Here is a 22853-nt window from a genome sequence, read left to right as displayed (position 1 = left end):
CGAAAAAGAGATGTTAGAAAAAAAAAGAATAAAGATTATACACGATGGAAGTGTTAAATTTGAAATCAGAACAAACTCATTAGCCAAACAACGCAATTTAATTTACAAATACAAAAATAACATGTTTGGCAACATTGCCATTAAAAATTTTTATTTTGTTGGATTTTTTGTCCAAACTTGGATTTGAATGTGGGAAGGTTGTTGACATGTCGTGTGCGCACTTTAGATGGATTGAGAGACATACGGTATACAAAATGCTTTGGCACGTTAGTGATTTTATTTTGTCGTCGCACACTTTTAGCTGAGCATGAGTATTGACGACCGCACCTCCGTGATTGACCTGAGCTAGTGAAGTTGCATAGAGGAAAAGAAAGCTTTAGGGACGTTATACCACCTTCAATGTACAACAATTCAGTAACTCTCACATTAGAAAGATCAATAACGGCGCCGGTCACGTCCTTACGGTCGTTGGGGAAAATGGGAAGAGGATTGTTAGTTCGACAAACGTTGTTATGAGACCGAGTTCACCTCTGCATCTCTACGTATGTCACATGAAGGGAATTTGTGTTAGTATGATGTAAATTATTTTTTGATCTTTGCAACTAAGCCAAGCACAGCGCGAGAAACATACGCGTTATGAGCTGAGGCATAAACAATTGATTCTACTGCATTACAACGCTCGGCCTCATGCTGCCAAAATCGTTAAAACTGACATAGTAACGCTCAAAATGGCAGTTCTTTCTCATCCAGCATATTCCACAGTCATTGCACCGTCCGATTATTACTTTTTCCATTCGGTGGGACATGTTCTGGCTGATCAGTAGTTCTGCTCATATGATGACATCGAAGAAAAATTTATTTTGTTCGTTCTAGTTTTAACAGAAAAAAAAAACAATTGTTGCTCCTCAAATAAACGGAGGAAGTAAGTTTTTATCCACCTTTATGAGTGAAACTGAAGCTTGTCCTGACGAGAGGGTGGGAAAATCAAAATTGGGCCATAGCAACTAGGTTCGACGACAACCAATTGGTCCGAAGGATTTCAAGTAGAACTCGTTAGAATTGTGCTATTTACATACAAACCATCAAGAACATTTACATTCAAAATAAATCTTCTTAAAGAAACACATCTATGTGTAACAAAACTCATCTAAGATCAGTATTGCACGAAGTAATTTGATCTAATTATTGCACCATAAAATTCTTCGCATTAATACATACGTTGACATTGTTCGGTGCGCTACCAGCGACCGTAAAATCACACCTGAGATCTAACAAGAAGATTTAACGAGTGTCGCTCCAATGAATTTGTAATGTAGTCTCAGGGGTGCTAAACAGTTTAATACAGCTACGCCTTAACGGATTCGCTCGAAAGCCATTATGTATTTATTTTATACTCGGAACGAAACGTCGCCGCCGGCGAGTGTAGTCCGTTGTCGACTACAATGAATCACCGCAGCATAAGAATGGATGTTCTGTTGATATTAAAAAAAAGAAGCATTGAACAAGCAAACGCTTGCATCACCCTTCGACCGCAAATCTGTGTGGCATATAGAATTGTAAAATTGGATTATCCGGCGGTAGAGGCTTTGACAGCAAGATATTCCATCACATGGTTCATTAACACGTGGTTTTGGATTAACCGCCGTCGCCGCTAGTCGCCACCATGTATCATTATTATGGCGGCGGTGCTGCGAACAAGTGGCAAACAAACAGAGCCTGCATGTGATGCTGTCACATTCGAAAACCTTGGGGTCGAAGGAATTTCTTAACTAGATCGATTTCAAATCGATTCATTGACATTGGCGGCGGCGGCGGCAGCTTGGATTCCGCTGTGACTGGTTGTATAAGGTCCCAAGCGACAGTCTTGTGTCTTCGAATCATTTTGAAGAGTTAAAATTGTATTTTTAAACATAATTTTCTTCATCCATTATTTTGGTAATGAAGGCCATTTGTTTTGCCACATTCACCGGCAACCGACTATTTAATTGATGATTACATAAAAATTAATTACACCAGCAGGTTCTGTTGTTCGGTTCGGGTAGCAGTGCATCACTGCATCACGTCGCCCGAAAAGTGGTGAGCAAAACGAGAAGCGGAGATTGAATAATTCATATAAAACGATTAAATTCACTTGTTTGTGTCCGTGAAAAAGATCAATCACGCTCACCAAACAGGTTGTTAAAAACAATGTTATTAGATAACCGTCCGGACACGAGCCACCCGAAGAAGCGAACAAAAGTACAACAATATGCGGTGGGTCCATCTGTACTTTCACTGTCAATATCAAGTTTATGCATCGTCACCGTTTTTTAATGGCTACCGAATTTTAAACGACAAAAACAAGCTGAACGGGGCGAAAAAACTCAGCCGGTGCCAGTTGCCGGACCGGGGTCATCATCCACGGGAGGGCCCGTAACATAAAGTAAACATAAAGTGAGCTGCATGGAGCAAATCATGGCAGTAGACACACGACTTTTGTTATAGGAGATTAGCACATACTCTCACTTTGTTTAGTTAAGTGGTTGTGAAAGATCATAACTCAGCGTGTTTTATGACCGCTCGAGGCTCATGCCTCATGTGAGTTTTTTATAGTGACTGTTGCACCCAGGGTTATAGTAATGTATTCACGTTCATTCCACAAATTTAATTCAATTGCCTTTTCAGCATTTTTAACATTTTTAACAGGCTTACCCTTTTTATTATTTTTAACATTTTTGAAATTGGAATTCAAATTTCAAATTTCAAATTGTATTTTTTTTTGTTCTATTGTTGACGATTTAGAAATTTTTGGTTTATATTTCAGAACACATTTCACTCGTCAGATTAACTTATTTTTGCGAAAATTAGAGGAATGTTCAGGAAGCTTCCATCGAAAAACATCTTATCAAGACAATCTGCATCAGAATCACAAGAAACATTTATAAGCTACCAATCAACCTTTAGTGGATCCTTCTCCGATAGTGGAACACTTGTCAGATTAATCCGTTTTTTCTTAACATAAATCGGAATTTTTAAATGCTTCTCGTGATTCTGATGCAGGTTGGCTGGATAGGATGTTTCCTAATGGATGTTTTCTGAAAATCCCTCGAGTTTTCGCATAAATTTAGCTAATCTGACGAGTGGACTATTTTAGAATGAAGGTCCACTATAGGTTAATTAACTCTAATTTGATTTTATATTTGATTTTTGGTGTTTTACGGTTAATATTAAGTGGTACAATCATACCTCGATATAAGGCAACTTTATTTTATTTTTTTGTTACGTTATATCAAAGCACAATTGTTTTTGCCTTTCTCCTAGAAAGGTATAGCAATCACTGGAAAAACCAAAGGTATAAAAGTGGTCCCAATGGCCGAATGTCATATACCACTCGACTTCTTTCGATGAACTGAGCATTTTCTGTATGTATGTATGTATGTGTGTATGTGTGTGTGTGTGTGTGTGTGTGTGTGTGTATGTATGTGCAACTTTTTTTTCTCACTCACTTTTCTTAGAGATGGCTGGACCGATTTTCATAAAACTAATTGCAAATGAAAGGTCTAGTTGCGCCATAGGTTGCTATTGAATTTCATTGTAATCGGATTTTTAGTTTAGACGTTATGTATCAAAATGTAAAAATCACGAAACATCAATATCTCAGAAACCACACAACCGATTTTAATAAAATTGGTTTCAAATGATTGGGCTGTCTCCAGAACCCTTAACTTTTGAATTTCGTAATGGTTGAACATATGGTTCAAAAGTTATGTAAAGAAAAGTTATCCTGAGGTTGTTTAAACTCACTCATTTTTCTCAGAGATGGCTGAACCGATTTTCACAAAATTATTGTCAAATGAAAGGTCTAGTTGCCCCATAGGTTGCTATTGAATTTCATTTCAATCGGATTGTAACTTTGTCCGTTGTTCATGAAAATGTGAAATCACATAATGAAAGTTAACAAATTGACTTCCTCCTAACGATCACTGGCTAATTAAAAGGTAGAAAAGTGATCCAAATGGCCGAATGTCATATACTACTCGACTCAGTTAGATGAATCGAGCATTTTATGCATATAAGCATGTATGTGTACGCGTACGTGTGTATGTGCACCTTTTTTCGCACTCACTATTCTCAGAGATGGTCTGATCGAACAGATTTCAATGAAATTAATTGCAAATGAAAGGTCTAGTTGCCCTATAAGACCCTATTGAATTTTATTGTAATCTGATTTCTAGTTTAGAGGTTATGTATCAAAGTGTAAAAATCACGAAACATCAATATCTCAGAAACCACACATATGATTTGATTAAAATTAGTTTCAAATGAACGGGCTACCATAAAAACCCTTAACTTTTGAGTTTTATGAAGATTGAACATGTGGTTCAGGAGTTATGGAAAGAAACGTGTTCTGGAGACTATTTAATCTCACTCATGTTTCTCAGAGATGGCTGGCCCGATTTTTATAAAATTAGTGTCATATGAAAGGTCTTGTTGCCCCATAAGACCCTAATGACCCGATTTCCACAGAATTAGTATCAAATGAAAGGTATACCTACCTCATAACTCCCTATTGAATTTTGCAGTAATCGGACTGTAACTTCGTCTGTAATGTATCGAAATGTGAAAATCACGAAACTTCATTATCTTAGAAACTACACAACCGATTTGGACAATATTGATATCAGATGAACGGGCTAGTTAAGGGTTAACTGATGAATTATGATTGAACACGTGGTTTCAAAGTTTGGCTGCCCCATACGTTACCTTTTCATTTGATTGTAATCAAGCTTAAGCAAGCGTTATGTTTTAATTTGTAAAACAACGAAAGTCTATTATCTCAAGTATTACACGACTTATTTTAACATAACTAGTGTCATACAAATGAGTCATCTCTCAAACTTACAAATAACAAACTTCATAACAATTTGATATGCTGTTTAAAAGTTTTGAAAAGAACAGAAATTCAAAGACTATTCAACACTTTACCTGCTTCGATCAATATATATGGCCTCAACATGATTTAAATGTGGTATCGTACTATCTGAACGTTCCCGGCATCGCTCGTGATTAAATTGTTCGAAATTAAGAGTCATTGCTTTTATTTCGCTATTTCTTAAGTACTAACATTACGTCAAATTTAATAATTTATACTTTAATTACAACATCAATATTTTAGAACCCAAAGAGTGGATAAACATTTATTGGATTGAAGCATTCATGTAAATCTATTTTTACAAATAATAAGTTTGAATGAGAAAGGCTGAGTCTGACCGCTAGGTGGATTATTTTGGGTTTTTTCATTGATGCAAAATTTTTGTTGATTACTAAAAGATGTGCAAAAACTGATTTACTTTCACCTAGCAGTATAAATTAACCTGTTTAATGCCCCTTTAAGACAATTTTCGTAGATCAGTCACAAAACATTGAAAAAATTTAATTTAACTCCATTTTACGGTACTTATTGGTTTCAATACTTACTAAAAACATTTATTGGGAACATTATACACCCCAAAAATAATTGTTGCACTTTAATTTTAAGATATTTAGAAAAGTGACGTTATATCAAGTTACGTTATATCTAGTTACGTTACGTTGAGGTTACCTTATATCGAGGTATGACTGTATTCGACCATTTTGGGCTGTTTTCCAGAAACTTGAAGTCGCCATCTTATAATTCATTTTCTCTAGCAAAATTCTTCGAAAATTACAGCCAATCATTTTTAATTTTTACTTCCAATGATCGCAGCACTCTTTCAGATACACAAGCATTTCGTCCTAGTAACGTGCTGTTATAACCCAATGAAATATTGCGCGCGCATCGTTCACGGCTACGCATTAAATTTGACGACGCATCCAACCAAATGATCTTCACTGTTCTTTCGTCAAAGCGGAAAGGAAAAATAAACAGCTAGCGTTATCAAGACGCAACGTCAAAACTGATTCAAGCAAGTGTGAATCCAAGAGAACGGCGGTCAAAATGTAACCCCATTTAACACAAACGTTCGTTTGCTTTGTTTTTGCTCTATAGTGCCGGTTTGTTTTTGCTTAGCATGAAGGAAAACTGTGTGATTGCAAGCCGGTAAGGGTTCTGATTGCGGCTGTGTCATTTTATTTCCCTCATTTTCGAAAATTGCAGATTGAGATTTCTTCTTCTTCTTTTTCTAGTCGGAAAAGACGTCTATGCAAAGTTTCAGGCAAATCAAAAATGGTCGATTAAATTGGTTGCCCGTTTTTTTGTTGAATTGCCGAATAGCTTCTCAAAAATGAATCGTGTTCCAAAAAATTTAACAAATAGCACAAAATGGCATCTTTTGCCTATAGAAATATCGATGTGGTTCTTCCGGAGCCAGTTTCTTTTGGCGTAGTATTTTTGTCCAATGTTGTCGTCGATCACTATTTCGCTCCACTCAGCGAAAATTAACATCACCGAAACACTTTCACTAACACTTACTGATGATTTGACAATCTTCTTCAAGGAATAACGAAAGAACGAAGAAAGAGTATAAGAACATTGCATGAAAGTGAAATATTTCATAGGCATAATAAAAAAAATAAACTGATATTGCTGTCTTGTTTCCATCGCATGAAATATAATGAGGTGTTTTGACATATCTCCGAAACAGTTATTCCGATTTAAAATAACAAAAACAACAGAGTTTAAGAAGACTGTTTGTTCAATGGTTGTTGGAGCTAAATCGATTAAGTGGTTACTGAAATATTGGGAAGAAAGCATCAAAATTAACAAAAAAACGAATAATTCGTCTATAAAATCCGGAAATATTAAAAATATGAAGCCTGCTTTGATATAAAATAAGTTTACGAGCGTTAGAAAACTATAATTCATCAATACCAATGCAATCGTTCAAAAATGAGTTTGGGGTTTTGATCGTGATTTGACCCACTGATACCTGAACAAAATTTTTCGAAAAATCGACATAGTATCAACAATAGGGTGCCAATGAAATGTATGAGAACAATTTGATTTTAGAATTTCATTCAGCAGTAATGTTTGCATTGAAAATTATCTCTTTTAGGATGGTGATAGAAAAAGCTAAGACAGATAGTTGGGTTTGATAAATTTTTCATCCAAATTCGACGTCTGTGCGAGCAGCCTTCCGGCAGTGACCCGGAACATTCGCCATGGCAAACGAAGACATGCTGATCACGGTAACCCCTGTGTCTGGTAAGTATGCATCCCAATTATCGCAGGAGTTCAGCAAGGTTCCATCCTGGGTCCGGTGTTGTGAAATGTCATGTACGACGGGGTGTTGGGACTCAAGTTCCCTGTAGGTGTTGTGATCGTCGGCTTTGCAGACGCCATAACGCTGGAGGTTTACGGCGAGTCTATCGAGGAGGTCGAGTTGACGGCCGCGCACTGTATACGCAAGATTGAGGACTGGATGCGCTCCAGGAAACTGAAGCTAGCGCATCATAAGACGGAGGTTACGGTTGTGAACAACCGCAAATCGGATCAACAGGCGGTGGTCAGAGTCGGAGACTGCACCATCACCTCAAAGCGATCTGCACCATCACCTCAAAGCTATGCCTGTAGGCGGACCTCATCGGCTATTGCAGCACTATCTCGTATGATGTCAAATAGCTCAGCGGTTTATGGCAGCAAGCGAAGACTTCTTGCCATCGTGGTTTCGTCCATATTTTGGTATGGTTGGCCAGTGTGGTCCAAAGCGCTAGGTACTAACAGTTACCGCGGTAAACTGGAAAGTAATTACAGGCTCATGTGCCTGAGAGTTGCGAGTGCGTATCGTACGGTGTCATATGATGCAATCTGTGTCTTGTCCGGCATGATGCCTATCAGCATCGCTATCGAGTAGGACAGAGAATGTTTCGACCAACGTGACACAAGGGGCATGCGAGGTACCAGAAGGTCATTCTCGATGCTCCACTGGCAGCGAGAATGGTCTAACTCCACAAAGGGCAGATGGACGCAACGACTTATACCGGAGATATCCGGCTGAGTCGGAAGGCGACATGGTGAAGTAAACTTCCACCTTACATAGATCCTGTCAGGCCATGGTTACTCCAGACAATATCTGCACAGGTTCGGACACGCGGGGTCCCCCATGTGTCCCGAGTGCGTGGAGATGGAGGAGACTGCTGACCATGTCTTCTTCGTATGCCCCCGTTTCGTAAGAGCGAGGAGCGACATGATGGCTGTGAGATTGTCCTGGAGCTGCAACGTGTGTGGCGGGTCAGCCACCAACACGCCAGTGGTAGCTAACTACCAGTCTCCTGGTAGTTGGCTAGAAGGTTATAAGAGTAAAGAGGGTGCATCACGCACAAAAGCCACTCCCCGACGATATACTTAACCGTCGTTCCGGGAAGAAGTAGGTGTTTGGGGCAGCATCTCTCCCCTAGTCTCATCCCCACACCCTGAGTTCTCTTCTCAGGTGTCTGTTCGCAGATTTCCCCGCCACCTTAAAAACAAAAGCGAAGACATGCGTGTAGACATGTTCTTGAATTCTTTTTTCGTCTTATTTATCAATTCCTTTTCAGTTTACGCGACAAAGTTGAACGACGCAAATTCCGGCAGGGACTTCTTTTCTATAAATTTCCCTGGTTGCAGCCATAGCAGCACCTTCTTAGGGAAACCTGGTGTGTTAAATGAATGAATGCATGGAATCCTTCGTGGATGAAGTAGAATACTAAGTGCCCTGCCAGTCGTTGCCATCCAGGCTGAGATAAGGCTAGACGTCCATCACCACCACCACATCGCGATTGCGGCGCAAATCGGCTTATCCATTTTATTCAGCCGCTGCCGCTGCGTCATTGCCTGCATCTCCAAGACCAGTGGACGAGACTGCAGCTTCCTGACATTCATGTCCATGTTCGCCAGGTTGTTTTCACAGTTTAACCAGTGGCACGGACCTGATTGATGCTGCATGGGTAGTTTCGTCAGTGCGTCTAAAAGTAAACCCATGGAAAATTGACAACTTTTGTGCATTTTTTCATGGAAACGGTTTTTCAATGGAAACGGGCTTCTGGTAAGGCTTAACTTACATTAGAAAAAGTCTCACTTTTTTGGAAGAAATGAAGAAAATATAACCTCTCCCTCAACGATATCTATAAAAAAATCGCACATATTCGCGGCAATTTAAATTCCGAACATAGAAAACGTTGCATTTTTTTGGTTTTGTCCGATAATTCCGTATGGGTAAGTACCCACAAGAATATTTTCCGAGTGGGTACTACTACCCATACTACCCACATCAACCGCCGGCCCTGGTAGGGAGGGGTGTCTTATCATCATAGAAACATATCTTGTCCCCAAAAATAGCCACATGTCAAACTTAATTCGATTTGCTTAACTATTTCTCAAATTATGCAGAAACTTATGTTTCATATGTATGGGAACCCTCCTTTTTACAAAAGAAGGGGTGTCAAACGACCACATTTTTCGTTCGTAAACCACCCCACGCAAAATTGGGTTCATTTGCTTGAATAAATCTCGAGTTTAACGATATTTGTGTTACCTTTGTATGGGAACCCTCCATTCTAGAGAAGGGAGGGATATCAAGCTGCCTTAGATATATTTCTTGCTTCCTTAAACATCCAGATATCAAATTTGGTTCCATTTACTTCATTAGTTCGGGAGTTATGCAGAAACTCATGTTTCATTTGTATGGGAGCATTCCCTTCCAGAGGAGGGAGGAGTCTCAAACTATCATAAGAAACTTCTCCTGCCCCAAGAATTTCGCAATTAGGTTCGTTCATTGAGGTTATTGTATAAGGTCCAATATAAAATGAATCTAGTTTCTTCCTGTTTTCGTTTTTTAGTTACACTGTATCATTAATACTAACGTAAATTATAATATATCAATATATTATATATTAATGTAAACGGATTAAAAGTCGCGCTGAAAATCAATAAGTTTAGTTTAGTTTTTTTCATTCATCTTGAAAACAAATATCTAAATCAATAGGTGAAGTTTTCCTTAAAGCTTTGATAAAATATCTACCATTTCTTTTAAATTATCAAGCAGTGTAAAAATGATCTTCAATTGAAAAAGTAACAGCTAACCCGCTTTTTGTTCCTTAGATTCATGTTGTTAGTGGCTGCGCCTTTTTCAAGTTATGTCATTTTCCCAGTTCCACAAGACGCAAAGAGATTTTGTTCCGCATGCAAGATGAATGTATGAAATACGACTTTCATTTCGCATTGGTAAGTGTTGGTGAACAGAGGAACTGGATTGATATAGCTCTCAATCACGCGACAAAATAACACGTTGTATAGTGTTCAGCTTGGAAGGAAGCGAATCAAATGATTGTCTTGTCAAATGGAAGCAAAGAAGAGGAAGTACCGTACTCGTAGCCACGCAACAGTTTATCACGCTGGTGCGCATCGCATATTGCTACTGTGCGACTGATGGAAAACATGATTCTGTCATTCAGTTATCGCATAATTACGTTATGAACAGATCACATTCGGTATCCATCCTTTTGGTATGTGATTTCTGAAGTCCGCATAAAAAACTTCAGTGAATATTTGGTAATTGAATTAAGAAAAACTCATGCGGCATTTTGAATAAACCATTTGAAAAAAAAAAATCATTTTGTGAAATCATTTGTCAGAAAATTATTTTAGGTGATGGTCTTACAGCAGCACGAAATTTTTTGGCTGTTGATGTAATTTCCCACTAAAAACAGTCTGTGCGGTTTACCTTCGAAATTCCAACAGTTGAGTGCTTAGAAAACGGCAGCGGTTTTCGAATAACGACAAGTTCACCAGATGCCGTATTATGTTGTAATCCTAATTCTCTGAACTTGCTTGAGTGTTCTTATTATTTCTTTTACTAGATATTGTTTTGTTTCGTTTGGTATCAAACTGATTCAAGCTGCGCAGTATTCAATTCTTTTTTTCATTTTTACACCATTCTTTGAATGGTTTCTACTCCTGTTTCATTGTATTATAATCCTGCTCGAACGATGTGAAAAATGAAAACAAAAATAACTTGAAACAACAACAATTTTGAATTCAAATATAATTTGTTGATCCATATCAAGACATACCATAAAAATGTTATGTTATGTTGACCAGATAGTGTCATGCCAAGTGCAGACAAAATTGAGGAAAGACAAAACCACTTCATTCTTTAGCCCAGGAGTCGAAAGGGTTCTCATAGATATATTGTGAACCGCAAAATTACATTTTTTGGCTAGCAGACGGAGTAATTTAATTCTAGAGTGGGCTTAGTTCCGCCAGTGAACAAAAAACAAACGAAGATGGCTTAAAGGTTCGTTAAAATTATTGAAAAAATTAATTCAATCTAGAGCGTAGCCTCACAGAAACTGCTTAGAATATAGATTGTTTTTAATTTAATCGAACTACAAACAAAATGAAGATGTTATAGTATTTCGCTTCTGTAAGGGTTAAACACGCAGGTGGTGTTAACGACATAATAATTGCCTATTAAACGAGCGTTTCAAACTGACCGAAAACATTTAGATTACTAGCTTAGAATTTTTGTTCTTTTTCAAGAAACTTTAATTTTATGCAAACTTTCATTGCTAAATTAAATTACTTAATTATTATTCTGAACCACTGTGTGCATTCTTAATCAACCAGCAAAGTTCGACATCGAAACACGATTCCCGGTACGCTACTGGAGTATTCAACATAACAATACAGCACTTTGCTCTTAAAAAAATTCCGTTGATCTTTGCTTCGCAAAAGCGATCGGTAGGATTTTTCGTTAACTTTTCGGTGGCAGCCTTCCTCACCAAAAATGTGGCATTGTTCTCTGTCTCGCTAAGACCCAAAAGCGTCAAATAAATCACAGGCGTGTACCGTAGAATGTTTATGAATGCAGAGCGTCTCGATAATGTGCTAGATGTGCGTCATGTTGGAAACAACGGATCATTAGATACTAGGGCTAACCATATTTTATCAGCGTTTGCTTTAGATATGCTTCCTAGTTAGGGCAAAAAAAAACGTGCGTAGTCGGAAGTATTTCAATGCTAATAAATCATCCTTTAGCAATTCAAATTACGAACTTACCATCATAAGATCGCCGCTTTCCAGATGCTTCCGCATCAACAATGCAGCCATGTTCTGTTGATCTTGGTAAATATTACCAAAAGAGTCTTCTGGTTGTGGATCCTGAAAAAGATAAAATTGGAAATATTCAGTCAGCGATTAAAATGTATTTTAGTTTATCAATATTAAGTGACCCATCATGGGCATTAAAGCAATAATTACTGAAAACATGTCTTTTCTGCGTTGAATACCGAATGAGATTACTTAAATGTAATATTCACGAAATTAAGCTCGTATATCTTTAACCAAATGTTTGTAATGAGTTTCATTTATGAAGTTACCTCAATTCCATTCTCTTGAACTCTACCGCAGTCTCAGGTAGAGTCATACTATTCGCGTTACACAATTTTTACTAAATTCCGGAAGCCAATTAGTATGCATAACTATAAATAGGCCTATTATTTTCAACGAATCTTTTACTTCATCGTAAAACAACCAATTCACAAGTCATCGAAATGAAAAGCTTACCACTGCCTGATGGATGCTTCTTTTGTGCGATTCACACTACTGTGCAATAACGAACAATTCGGTCCATTTCACTTTTCTCGCTTGTCAGCTGGGCACACAAATGCCCCCTCGAGAAATGACACTGGCATTTTGTAACACCGATCAACAGGCAGCGGCGGTAATGTAATCGACTCACGGCGCCGGCAGCTGGAAGCATTTTTTTTTGCAATCGAAAGTCAAAGTGACGAACCTCGCCGCGAGCTGCTGCTTAGACCAATAAACATATCCGCCTACGAAGTGACCGTGACAGATGTCATGTCTCCCATGTCCGGCGGTGTCCACGTCGTAGTCAGCTTCAGCTGTCCACCGGTTGACAGTGTCTCACATTAGGGTGCAAAGAAAGACCACACCAAAAGGAAAAACAAGTGCTTGTATTCAGTGAGTTTTTCCGCTCCGAAAGATGCCTTGTCATGTATTCAAATCCACTTCCTGGGGTCGTGACACAGTAAACTAAGTGTTGCGGATACGACAAAGGCGGAGGAAGCGAAATTGACGGCTCCATGTTTGAAGGACAGCTCAGCCAATTTGTTTTTCCTGTGTAAATAATTTTATTATCCGGTTGGCTATAAAGATAAACGGTTGTTCTGTTATTTAAAAATAAAACCGTTCTTATTGAGCTTAACAAAAAAAAAAAAAAACATTTTGATTCAGATACTAGTTATTACTGTATTGAAATTAAAGTAAAAACGGTAGTTTGATTTCAGTAATTGCAGTAAAAATAGTTCTTTGACATTAAACACGCGGAAGTACGATAACTGAAAACGAAGCGAAAATGGGAAATGAACTTTCCGAGACGCAAATGCTGCAAGACCCATGCCCAACGGAACTAACCGAAGCCAGGTTGTAAAGCAGGTGGGTCTTATCGCGGATAGCCAAAGACTGGTGGGTGTACAATGCCTCTAACTCGACGATAATTGAAAGTCTATTACGCGATATACTTTTACTTTTCTCGACCGTCGACGATCATGGATTATGTCGGCAATCGAGAAATGTTAACCTCTGAGGGCAGTTGATTTTACGGTTCACGCCGAAAGTGGCGCGGCAGCAGTGTTTCGGAAAACCCTTACAGTCAGCAGCTACACGCGGCTGCTGCCCTGTGCCCGTGTTGGATTTTTGATCGCTCTACACTTTGATTCGATTTCTTCCGGTCTTTTGTCTACGTTCATTCGACCGGGTTTCGAAGGCACGAGACGATCAGCGTTGAATGTACCGAAAAGTGAAATGATTTCATGCTGGTCATAAGCCATTACTACACTTCTTGCAGGTACCACCTAATCGACTGCTGGGCCAAACACTGAACTTACTGAGCTGATCCCGTTATAATAAAGGGTCTCTGTTTCAATCCCTTCGGTGATTATGTAATCCACCCGTATATGCGGGTACCGTGGAACAAGATTTTCGCTTCATACAGAGTCTCATTAATCATCGTCATCACTAGAACTTAGAGTAGCTGAAGCTGGAGGTGATCTCGGGTCAATGATCAGTGATTGGTGTGACCAAATTTGTTTTCATATTTCCAGAGTTCCCAAGAATTTTGTTGTTTATTTTTTGAGCTTGAACTTTGAAGAAATGCCTCTGATAGCTAGGAAAGATAAATGAATGAGTCAAATCTTTGTGGCAGAACAAATCGGCACGCTATGGTAAAAGAATACACAAAAAAGCGAAACCACTTTATGCGAGTCTATCCTTCATCGTGCGTCAAAGTGTGTAAAAATATTTTTCGCTGTGCATTAAATTCTCTTTCGTTTTGCAGCTTGGGGCATGGAACTTAAATGGTTCGCCGACATAACAAACAAAACCATCGATTATAATTTCTTCATAGCTTTATTTTCTCGAGCGCTAGAGTACCTAATTAATCTTGATCCATGTCCGTTTGGTGTAGAGAACGGCGTCAGAATAGAAGCAAGCCGTTTCTGAATCCCGCAGGGCATATTTTAATGATTTTCTTACTCCCATCCCCCGCGTGGTTTTTTTTTACCAAAAAAGTATTTTTACTCTATTTATCTACAGAAAATCAACTTGCAGTTAAATGTCATTCCGTTTTATTATACATTAGCGTTTCAGCTCGTTTGGGAAAAATATATGCTTTCAAAGAAATTAAATAAAAACATAATGGGAAATGAAGCAGAAAATATAGCGGTACAGTATACAAATAAGAGGAATTGCTTTTTTTGGTGTTTTTTCTCTAAAATTATTAATTCCAACATGAATCAACTACATGGTAATGCAAATATTACTCTCTTCGAATTTTTGAAGTACTGAATGAAACCTTACATTTCTCGGTATTTGTCAATAGCTGGCACCAGCTGAGACATATGGTTAACAAACCGCTTTGTAACGTTACTAATTTTATTGTATTGTCATATACTTTAAGTAGTGCGAAAATGTCTGATTTTGTGCTACATAGGGTAACGGGGGTATATTGGCCAGCTTTTGGAAGTGTTCGCACAGTTCATTAAAAACAAACACAATTTTTCAACATAAATACCTACTCTATTATACCATTGTTAAAAGCTAAGTGTCTATTTTAATATACACCGTTCAACAATGCAATATATTGAAAAATATCCCAGAAATATCAAAATTTCTACGAAGTACTAAAAACATTACTTTGGCCCACCTTTATATCTACAGACGTGTATGAAAATAGTTTGGACTAATTATGTTTAAGATCATCATCGGTATTTTTAGAGCAAAAATAGTGGGTTTGAGGAGAACATCCTTCTGCTGTGAATTTTTGAAAATTTTAGACATCTAAAAATGAAATGATTTGGCTTATAGCGGTTTGACAGGCATTCTCATCTAATTTCATATCGTTAAATGTGATAAATTAAGAAGTAATTACCTGTAAATTGTCGCAAGCTGCTTCTTTGTTCACGTGCAACGGCCGAGCCAAAGAGATGTCAAAACTTGGCATAACCAAAATATGTTTGCTTCAGGAAGAGGCAATGATATTTCGGCCATGCGCTTAACCACTTTTTCAACTTTTTCCAACATGTTAGAGTATACAAACTGTTTCTATGACATTTTATTGATGTTAGGTAGTACAACATCGAATTGTTTCATAAGCATACATATTTGTTACAACAGCTTCCGGACGTTGACTTGTATATTACCACTTCCTCTTGACTTTGGGTTGACTCAGCCATGACTTTGAATATGTATGAACTAATTCCAAAATAACACTACCTAGAGCCAGTTTTTCGCCGAAAATTATAGTATAGTATGATTGTTAGGTGTGTTATTCAATTTTGCATGCACAGTTTTCTAATATTCATTGAATGTATCAGATAAAATGCGTAAAATGTTACCGGGTGGGCCAAAATATGCATGTGGGCCAAAATACCCCCGTTACCCTAATCATCATTTGCGTTAGGAATTACTTTTTTCATTTGATCAAATGAATGGCAGCTGAAGCATATCAAGAGTAGGAAAAACTTACGGAAATGCTGCTCTAAGTGAAACAATGTGTCGTGATTGGTTCCATCACTTTAATGACGGTTATTTCAATGTACAAACCGCGCGTAGGAAGGTAAAAACCTTTGGAGAGTTGGACTGAAGAAAATAATCGACATGGGTCCATGTCAAGGGCAGGAGCAGATTGCTTCGGTTACCCATCAAGCCATTGTCAAGCCATTGCAGCGAACTCTTTATGATTTGAAACCAAAGGTCGTTGAGCGTTTTTTTTCTCCTGTTCCAAAAAAGGAATGGTTTTCTTCATCAGATCGTGATGGGCGATGAAAATGAACTCGGTCAAAAATACACTTTGCGAAGGTTATGCAGTGTATTTGATGGAACCAGGTCAGTGTTATTTATCATGAGCTGTTGAAATCAGACGAAACTGTTATTGGGAGATGGTATCGGCTTCAATTGATGCGATTAAACCATGCATTGGAGGAAAAACGGCCACAATACGAGCAGTGTCACGAAAAATGATTTTATGCATGGCAACGCTCGGCCTTGTAGTGCCAATGTTCTATCTCACCCACTATATTCCCCAGATTATTACCTATTCCGTTCGATAGCACATGGTATGGCTGGTCAGAAGTTTGGCTTATAAAAAAACATTGAAAACTGGTGTGATTCGTGGATAGCCGGAAGAACGCTTTTATCGTAACGATATTCGAGTTCCACCACAAAAATGGGACGAAGCTGTACTATGAATGATTTAAAGATAGGTAACTTTTTTTCAAAATAAAGTTGCATTTTATTAAAAAAAAAACGAGAACGTAATTGCGCGCTTAATACTATTTTTACATTCCCTCTTTTAAAAAGTTGCTGTGAAGATTTCATTTAATAATGTTTCCTTTATTAAATGAAATCTTCAGTAAGAAATAACGCCTTTTCTTTGTTCTAAACGTAAATGTTCCAAATAATTCTAAATCAAATTATTTTAATACAAAATCACACAATTACGTATTTTCATAAAAATTTAAATAACATAATCGTTCTTCAAGTTTTTAGCCCTACATTGAAATAAGGTCTCCCGAATCCATACGCGATGCAATATTTATTTTGGCATGCAAACATTTCAAGAAAAACGAGTTAAAATTCACTAAAGTACGTGTGTTCATGGAAGCCAGGATTTCTCAGTCCACGATGGTAGGTTTCAACTTGGCTCTCCGATTTTCAAGTTCTACTTTTGCGTCTCATGAAAACGGTGAGGGATCCAGAGGAGTGTTCCGTCCCGGGTCTTTAAGAGGTAAATAAACTTGACAGTTTTCCAAATTTTGGAAAAGAATGGCGTCACCCGAAAAGTAATGTCGCGAATTGGTACTGCGCAAGCACCTGAAAAATCCTCAAGACATAATTAAACATGAACATAATTAAACAACGAAACTCTGATCATCGAACGGAATGAGAAATATGGTCAGAATGAACGTTCTATTAGTGATCAGGATCACAAGCGCGTCGTGAAAGCGTTTGAGCGGAATTCCAATGTTTCGTTCAGCGATGTGGCCAACAATGTGTCCAAGTCATTCGTTCAGAGAGCCAAGGACCAGGAGGAACTGCATACGTACAACGTGCAGAAGGCTTCAAAACTCACGGGCCTGGAAACTGTGTAACAGGGGGTCACCCTGTACACACTTAAATTTGCCCGGCGAAACCCTTGCAGGGCGGCCAGATACCTCTAACGGACTTTCGGATTTTTGCTAGAACACTAAGAGGAAACAAATAAACAAAAACTTATCGCGTTTATTTCCCTTTTCCCCCAGCTGTCAGTAGTGATGGCAGCACTCCTGGGGTGTTGTCCGAAACTGCTTACAACGGCTCCTGCAGCCCGGCTCCTGCCCCACCAGTCGCTGCGACGTTCCTCGGCGGGTGATGTTTTTTCCTTCTTGGCACTTAGCCGGGGGTGGCAAATAGCGCAGCTTACCCTATCCGGCTAGCAAAACGCCTGAACACAGCACTCAACTCACGGGCCAACGGAACAACCTTCGTTGGTCTTATCAAAGCGGAACAATCTTGGCTCCTACGGGACACAAACTGTAAAAATAAAACAGTTAAAACAAACGACGCGTGTCACTCGTACCGTGATCGAGGCTAAACTGATCATCCCGTGATGGCTGCCGACCACAACAAACCCGCCGAGACTGGATTCAGTACCACTTTTTTCGCAGCTAGAGGAAAATACCGGCCTATCTATCCCTAACAATTATTTCACAAACATGACAAAAAATTATCGAACCTAACTAACGCGACAATATCGTTCACGAACAAAAAAACGAACGATTTTGAACGAAAATAAACAAACTTATGTGAACGATATTCAGCACAAGTGGTGAGAGTTGTCATGTTGAGTACACGCTGCTGCGGGAGTGTTCTAATGCGGGTAATTTTCACTTATACACTCTCCCACAGCAGTACCCAAAATTAGGGTTATTGTTACGCGTACACGCTCTTGCAGCGTTACACATAATTAGGTAAACTTTCCACTCGATGCTGAAATTGCAACCGCACAGGTTACAACTGTAAAACTCATTGTCGTATCATGGATAATAAAACTAACGTAAAGGCGGACTTGTGGCGGCTTTTGTGGCTACTGTTTTTCACCGCTCAGAACGAATTTGAAGTTTCGGAGGAATAACATTCAAAGTTTGCCAAAAAAATTAATGCTTTGACAAGCAATTTGCTCATGTGGCAAACGGAGTGCGCCATTTAAAAAGAGATAAGTAGCTTAGCTCGAGTTCTTTGCTATCATTTTTATTCGATTTTCGTACAAAGCTTACAATCAGTCGCTTACACAAAACAAATCTCTCAATTTTTGTTTATGTACAATTATGTAAATTATACTAATAAAAACTGATTTGTGTTGCCATAAATATCATACCGCCTGAAATATATGTTGTCCTGCAGAAATTTATTTAAGTTGCATGAAATGTTGTTTGTGGATTCTTCGATTTTTATATTGTGAGTGCAATGATATTATCAATATTGTTTTATTTCTTTTATTTAAGTTCCCATATTAGTTGCAGAACAAAATGTATTTCCTTTTTATGAGCGTAAGGTGAGATTGTAAAAAATAAAATATATGGTCAATAGAATATGCTTTAAATTGCAAACATGTGGTAAAATGATGCATTGTTTGTTATTTAACATATTTTCGGTTGATTAATTATTTTCAACAAAGTTCTAACACTTTACAAAATAACTAAAATTAAACTGATGTTCAATTAATTCAAAATTGATCAAAGGAAAGGAATAACTAATATGTATCAATTTTCCGAAATACACTGGTTTGAAGAAAGAAGAATAAAGAAGAAGAAGAAAATGTTTTTTTTTATTCAAAAATAGTATATTTGACACGACACTATACATTGTAGAGAAAATGATTTGTTGAAGCTTAATCCGCGAAGAATCAGTTGAAAATTTAACCTATTGAGTTTGAACGAACCAAGAGCGCATGCGAAAATTGTAATTTGATTATTCGAACTATTATACTATTGAAAATCGTCAAGCCTTGTTATAACGCAGAATTTGACATCTGATTGGTTAACTTAATTTTACTTTTTCAATCACGGTCAACAGAATTACATATCTAGTAAAACGGGAAGGTACTATTTGTCCTATATAAGAGCCTGCTTCTATCTAAACTAGTCATATTAGTTCTGGATAGCGACAACGACAGTCTTTACTTGGCAGCGGATAGCATCAACAGCAGCATTGCCAGGATATTGCCAGGGCAGCTGGTGCAGCGGCACTTTTTCTAGTAAAAGCTGTCTTTGTGCTGTAACGAGTAGCATCAGTAGTAGGTACATAAGCCGGAACTTTCTTTAATGAAAAGTTGTCATATTGTGTCAACACACAAACGTTCTTGGATACTGCCATTCAATATATTTAGGCCGTTGAATTTTCAGTGAAAACAGCTTTCCATTGTGTTATCAGAAAAATGTCATATTCCCACTGTCGTAGACAGCACAGATATGCGGTCAGCATTATATCATATATTAAATTGAATAATACATTGTCCTTTTGAGGACAAATTAAATACTTAATTAGAGAGTTATACCAGCAGCGTTGGCTGCAGCGAGTACCAGTAGCAGTAGTGCTGGTAACAACGTCAGCAGTAGGTGCAGCGTCACTACGCAAAGAGACGACCGCAAGGTTGACGTAGAACTACAGAGAGCTGTTTGTTACAACATTGCATTCGGGAGTGATCGCGGATTCTTTAAATGATAAATAGTAGGAGGGTGGTATTCATATATTCCATTAAAACAAATAGTAGAGGGAATTGCAACGCTTATATTACAAAACTTAGAGGCACCAAAAGGTGCCAGTTGCCGATTATTCTTGTTTACTGGTTAGTCCGTCCAGAATTCCAGCTATTTTAGTATTTTGCAGTAGCCATGGACTACTAACAGCCACCAGCATTACGGGTGAAACCGGCACGAGATGACCGGTATTCTTTTGTCTTTCCTCCTTTTAACTGCTAACACGGTACGGTGTTGTAATGAACCTGATGGGGTGAAATGTTCGGACGGTACCTTTTATATCAAGGCTTCGTCAGTTAGTTAGAAAGAAGGAGGGGCTAAGTAGAAAATGGAATGACAAGGAACGCAAATAAGTATCGGAAACAGAAAGAACAACAATAACAACAAAGTCAGATCGATTGTATCCGTTAATGTCGACTGTGCTTGAGAAGAGAGGTAGTGATTGGCTGCGCGGTATGATTTAGACAATCGATATTGATTACCAATTTTTCAATAGAGTATCTCAAAAAATAGTTTGTTTTTGTTACGTAAATTTGACCGTAAAAGAATTTCTGATCGATTGATGCCGAAACCTCGAAAACCTGATTATAGATGACTGAAAAATATGCGCTCAAAACCTGACCACTTTTCCCTAGTTTTCCCTGGTTGAATTACTAGATTTTCAAATTCAGGCGCCTAACTTCGATATAGACGTTAGCGAACGTCAAAACTAAGATTACGGTTGACAATCTTTTGTTAGTTATTTCTTTAGTGTTGGATAAAAGTTTTGGTTATTGGTGCAATGTAAGTAATGTAACAAATAACCTTATGCAGTTCTACGTAAACCTGGCGGTTGTGGCTTTGCGTACAATCCTTCTGTTACTTCCATTTTGAAAATAATCAATAAAAATTACTACATGCGCATCACAGAAAACCGATGTCATGACCTTGCCAGTGCGCAACGTCACCCCAGCTTTCCAAGAGCGGTTATGGCGGACAATGCACGCAGCCCATTTTGACGTTTTCTGTAGGTCGGGTAGTTATCAATCGCAGTAACTGAGTGAAAAACATAAAAAAATGCAACGTAGCATAGCAACTTTAATAAACAGTTTTGCTTATTTTGATCCACGCATGCGCACGACGAAATTTAAATAACAGAACGCCCATTGTTTATTGAAGTTGCTATGCTACGATACGACATTGTTATATTTTGTACTCCGTTAGTGCGATTCAAAATTCCTTGATCTACAGAAAATGTAAAAATTGGCTACGTGCACTGTCCGCCATTACCGCTTGTGGAAAGCTGGATAGGCACTATTTAGGAAAGTACTTCCAAACATTTTTTTTTGCATGGACATAACTGCGACGGAAATAACCTGTGTTAGAGCTTGTGGATTCAGTCGTAACCCGATTATTTTTTCCTTGATTGACTATTCTCTTATCAACTTTATCGACCTTTACTTGGTCCATCTCGCAAGTTACCAGAGAAGAGATTTTTCAATGTGCTTAAAAGTCGTTTAACATCGGATAACCTGATTCGAGCGCACGGCCACTCGCTTGTCAAAGCATTTTTTTTTTGTTGTGGAATTAGACTACTGCGTCCATTATTTAGAACTATTATAGTATATCCCCCTTACTATACGTGCTATATAGGATACCCAGTCACCCACTATTGATCGAGTGATGACCGGTTGCCTCGGCACGCTCCCAGTCAGGTATAATGTGCTTAATAAAGCCAATTACCTTCCGAGGATAAGCAGACCAAATTTCACTAGGTTGTAAGCAACCCTTGTTGAGAAATTTGATTCTGCTCATGTATAATGCACCACAGCTGCATAGCAGATGTTCCGAGGTTTCACTTTCTATGCTACAAAAGCGATAAGTATCGTCTTGAACCCGACCAATGTTCTTTAGGTGATACTTACTCGGACAGTGCCCTGTTATTAGTCCTGTGTAGATACAGAGCGCCCACTTATTAAGCTCTAATAGCTTTTTTGTAATTTTTGCGTTTGGCGTTATTACCCTTTTTGACTGGTGACATCCTCCGACAGCCATCCAGTTGGAAGTCACCCGTTGTTCTTCCCAGTATTTAAGTTCCATTTTTATTGTACAGTTTGAAATGCCACAAAAGGGTTCTGGACCAATGAATTGAGATGTGGAACCTTGTTTGGCCAGTTCGTCTGCTTTTTCATTGCCTTCAATTCAGTGCTCTGGAACCCAGTACAGATTGACAGAGTTCGTACGACACAGGTTCCGCAAAGAGAGAACGCACTCCCAGACAATTTTGACGTGCATTTGGAGGCACATAAAGCTTTCAGCGCCGCTTGACTATCAGAGAAAATGCAAATATTCGCATGTTTGTAATTTCTCCTTAAGTAAACGTTAGCACATTCAATTATAGCGTAAATCTCTGCTTGGAATACTGTTGGCCATTTACCCATAGCCACCGATATCTGAACTCCAGGACCGAAGATTCCCGCACCCGTTTTTGAACCGATTTTTGAGCCGTCCGTAAAGAATACCGTTGACCCCTGACGAACCATATGAGCCCCGCACTCCCAATCGGAACGTGATGTTTCATGCACCTTGAAGGGAATATCGCAGTTATTCATAGGTTTCAT

At 38.4% G+C, this 22853-nt stretch overlaps 1 protein-coding gene across 6 annotated transcripts in view; it reads right to left on the bottom strand.

Annotated features, from left to right (window-relative positions):
• LOC129720721 (A disintegrin and metalloproteinase with thrombospondin motifs like) overlaps nt 1-22853 on the bottom strand; it is a 379962-nt gene that overhangs the window by 169934 nt on the left and 187175 nt on the right. For all 6 annotated transcript variants that reach the window (XM_055672349.1, XM_055672350.1, XM_055672351.1 and 3 more), the window contains exon 4: nt 11996-12097. In XM_055672349.1, the coding sequence (XP_055528324.1) occupies nt 11996-12097 (102 nt within the window). The remainder of the gene's footprint in view (nt 1-11995; nt 12098-22853) is intronic.

This window comes from Wyeomyia smithii, chromosome 2, assembly GCF_029784165.1.
Source record: "Wyeomyia smithii strain HCP4-BCI-WySm-NY-G18 chromosome 2, ASM2978416v1, whole genome shotgun sequence".
Taxonomy (NCBI): domain Eukaryota; kingdom Metazoa; phylum Arthropoda; class Insecta; order Diptera; family Culicidae; genus Wyeomyia; species Wyeomyia smithii.
The sequence above is the reverse complement of the archived record's forward strand: the minus strand, read 5'-3'. Positions and strand labels throughout refer to the sequence as shown.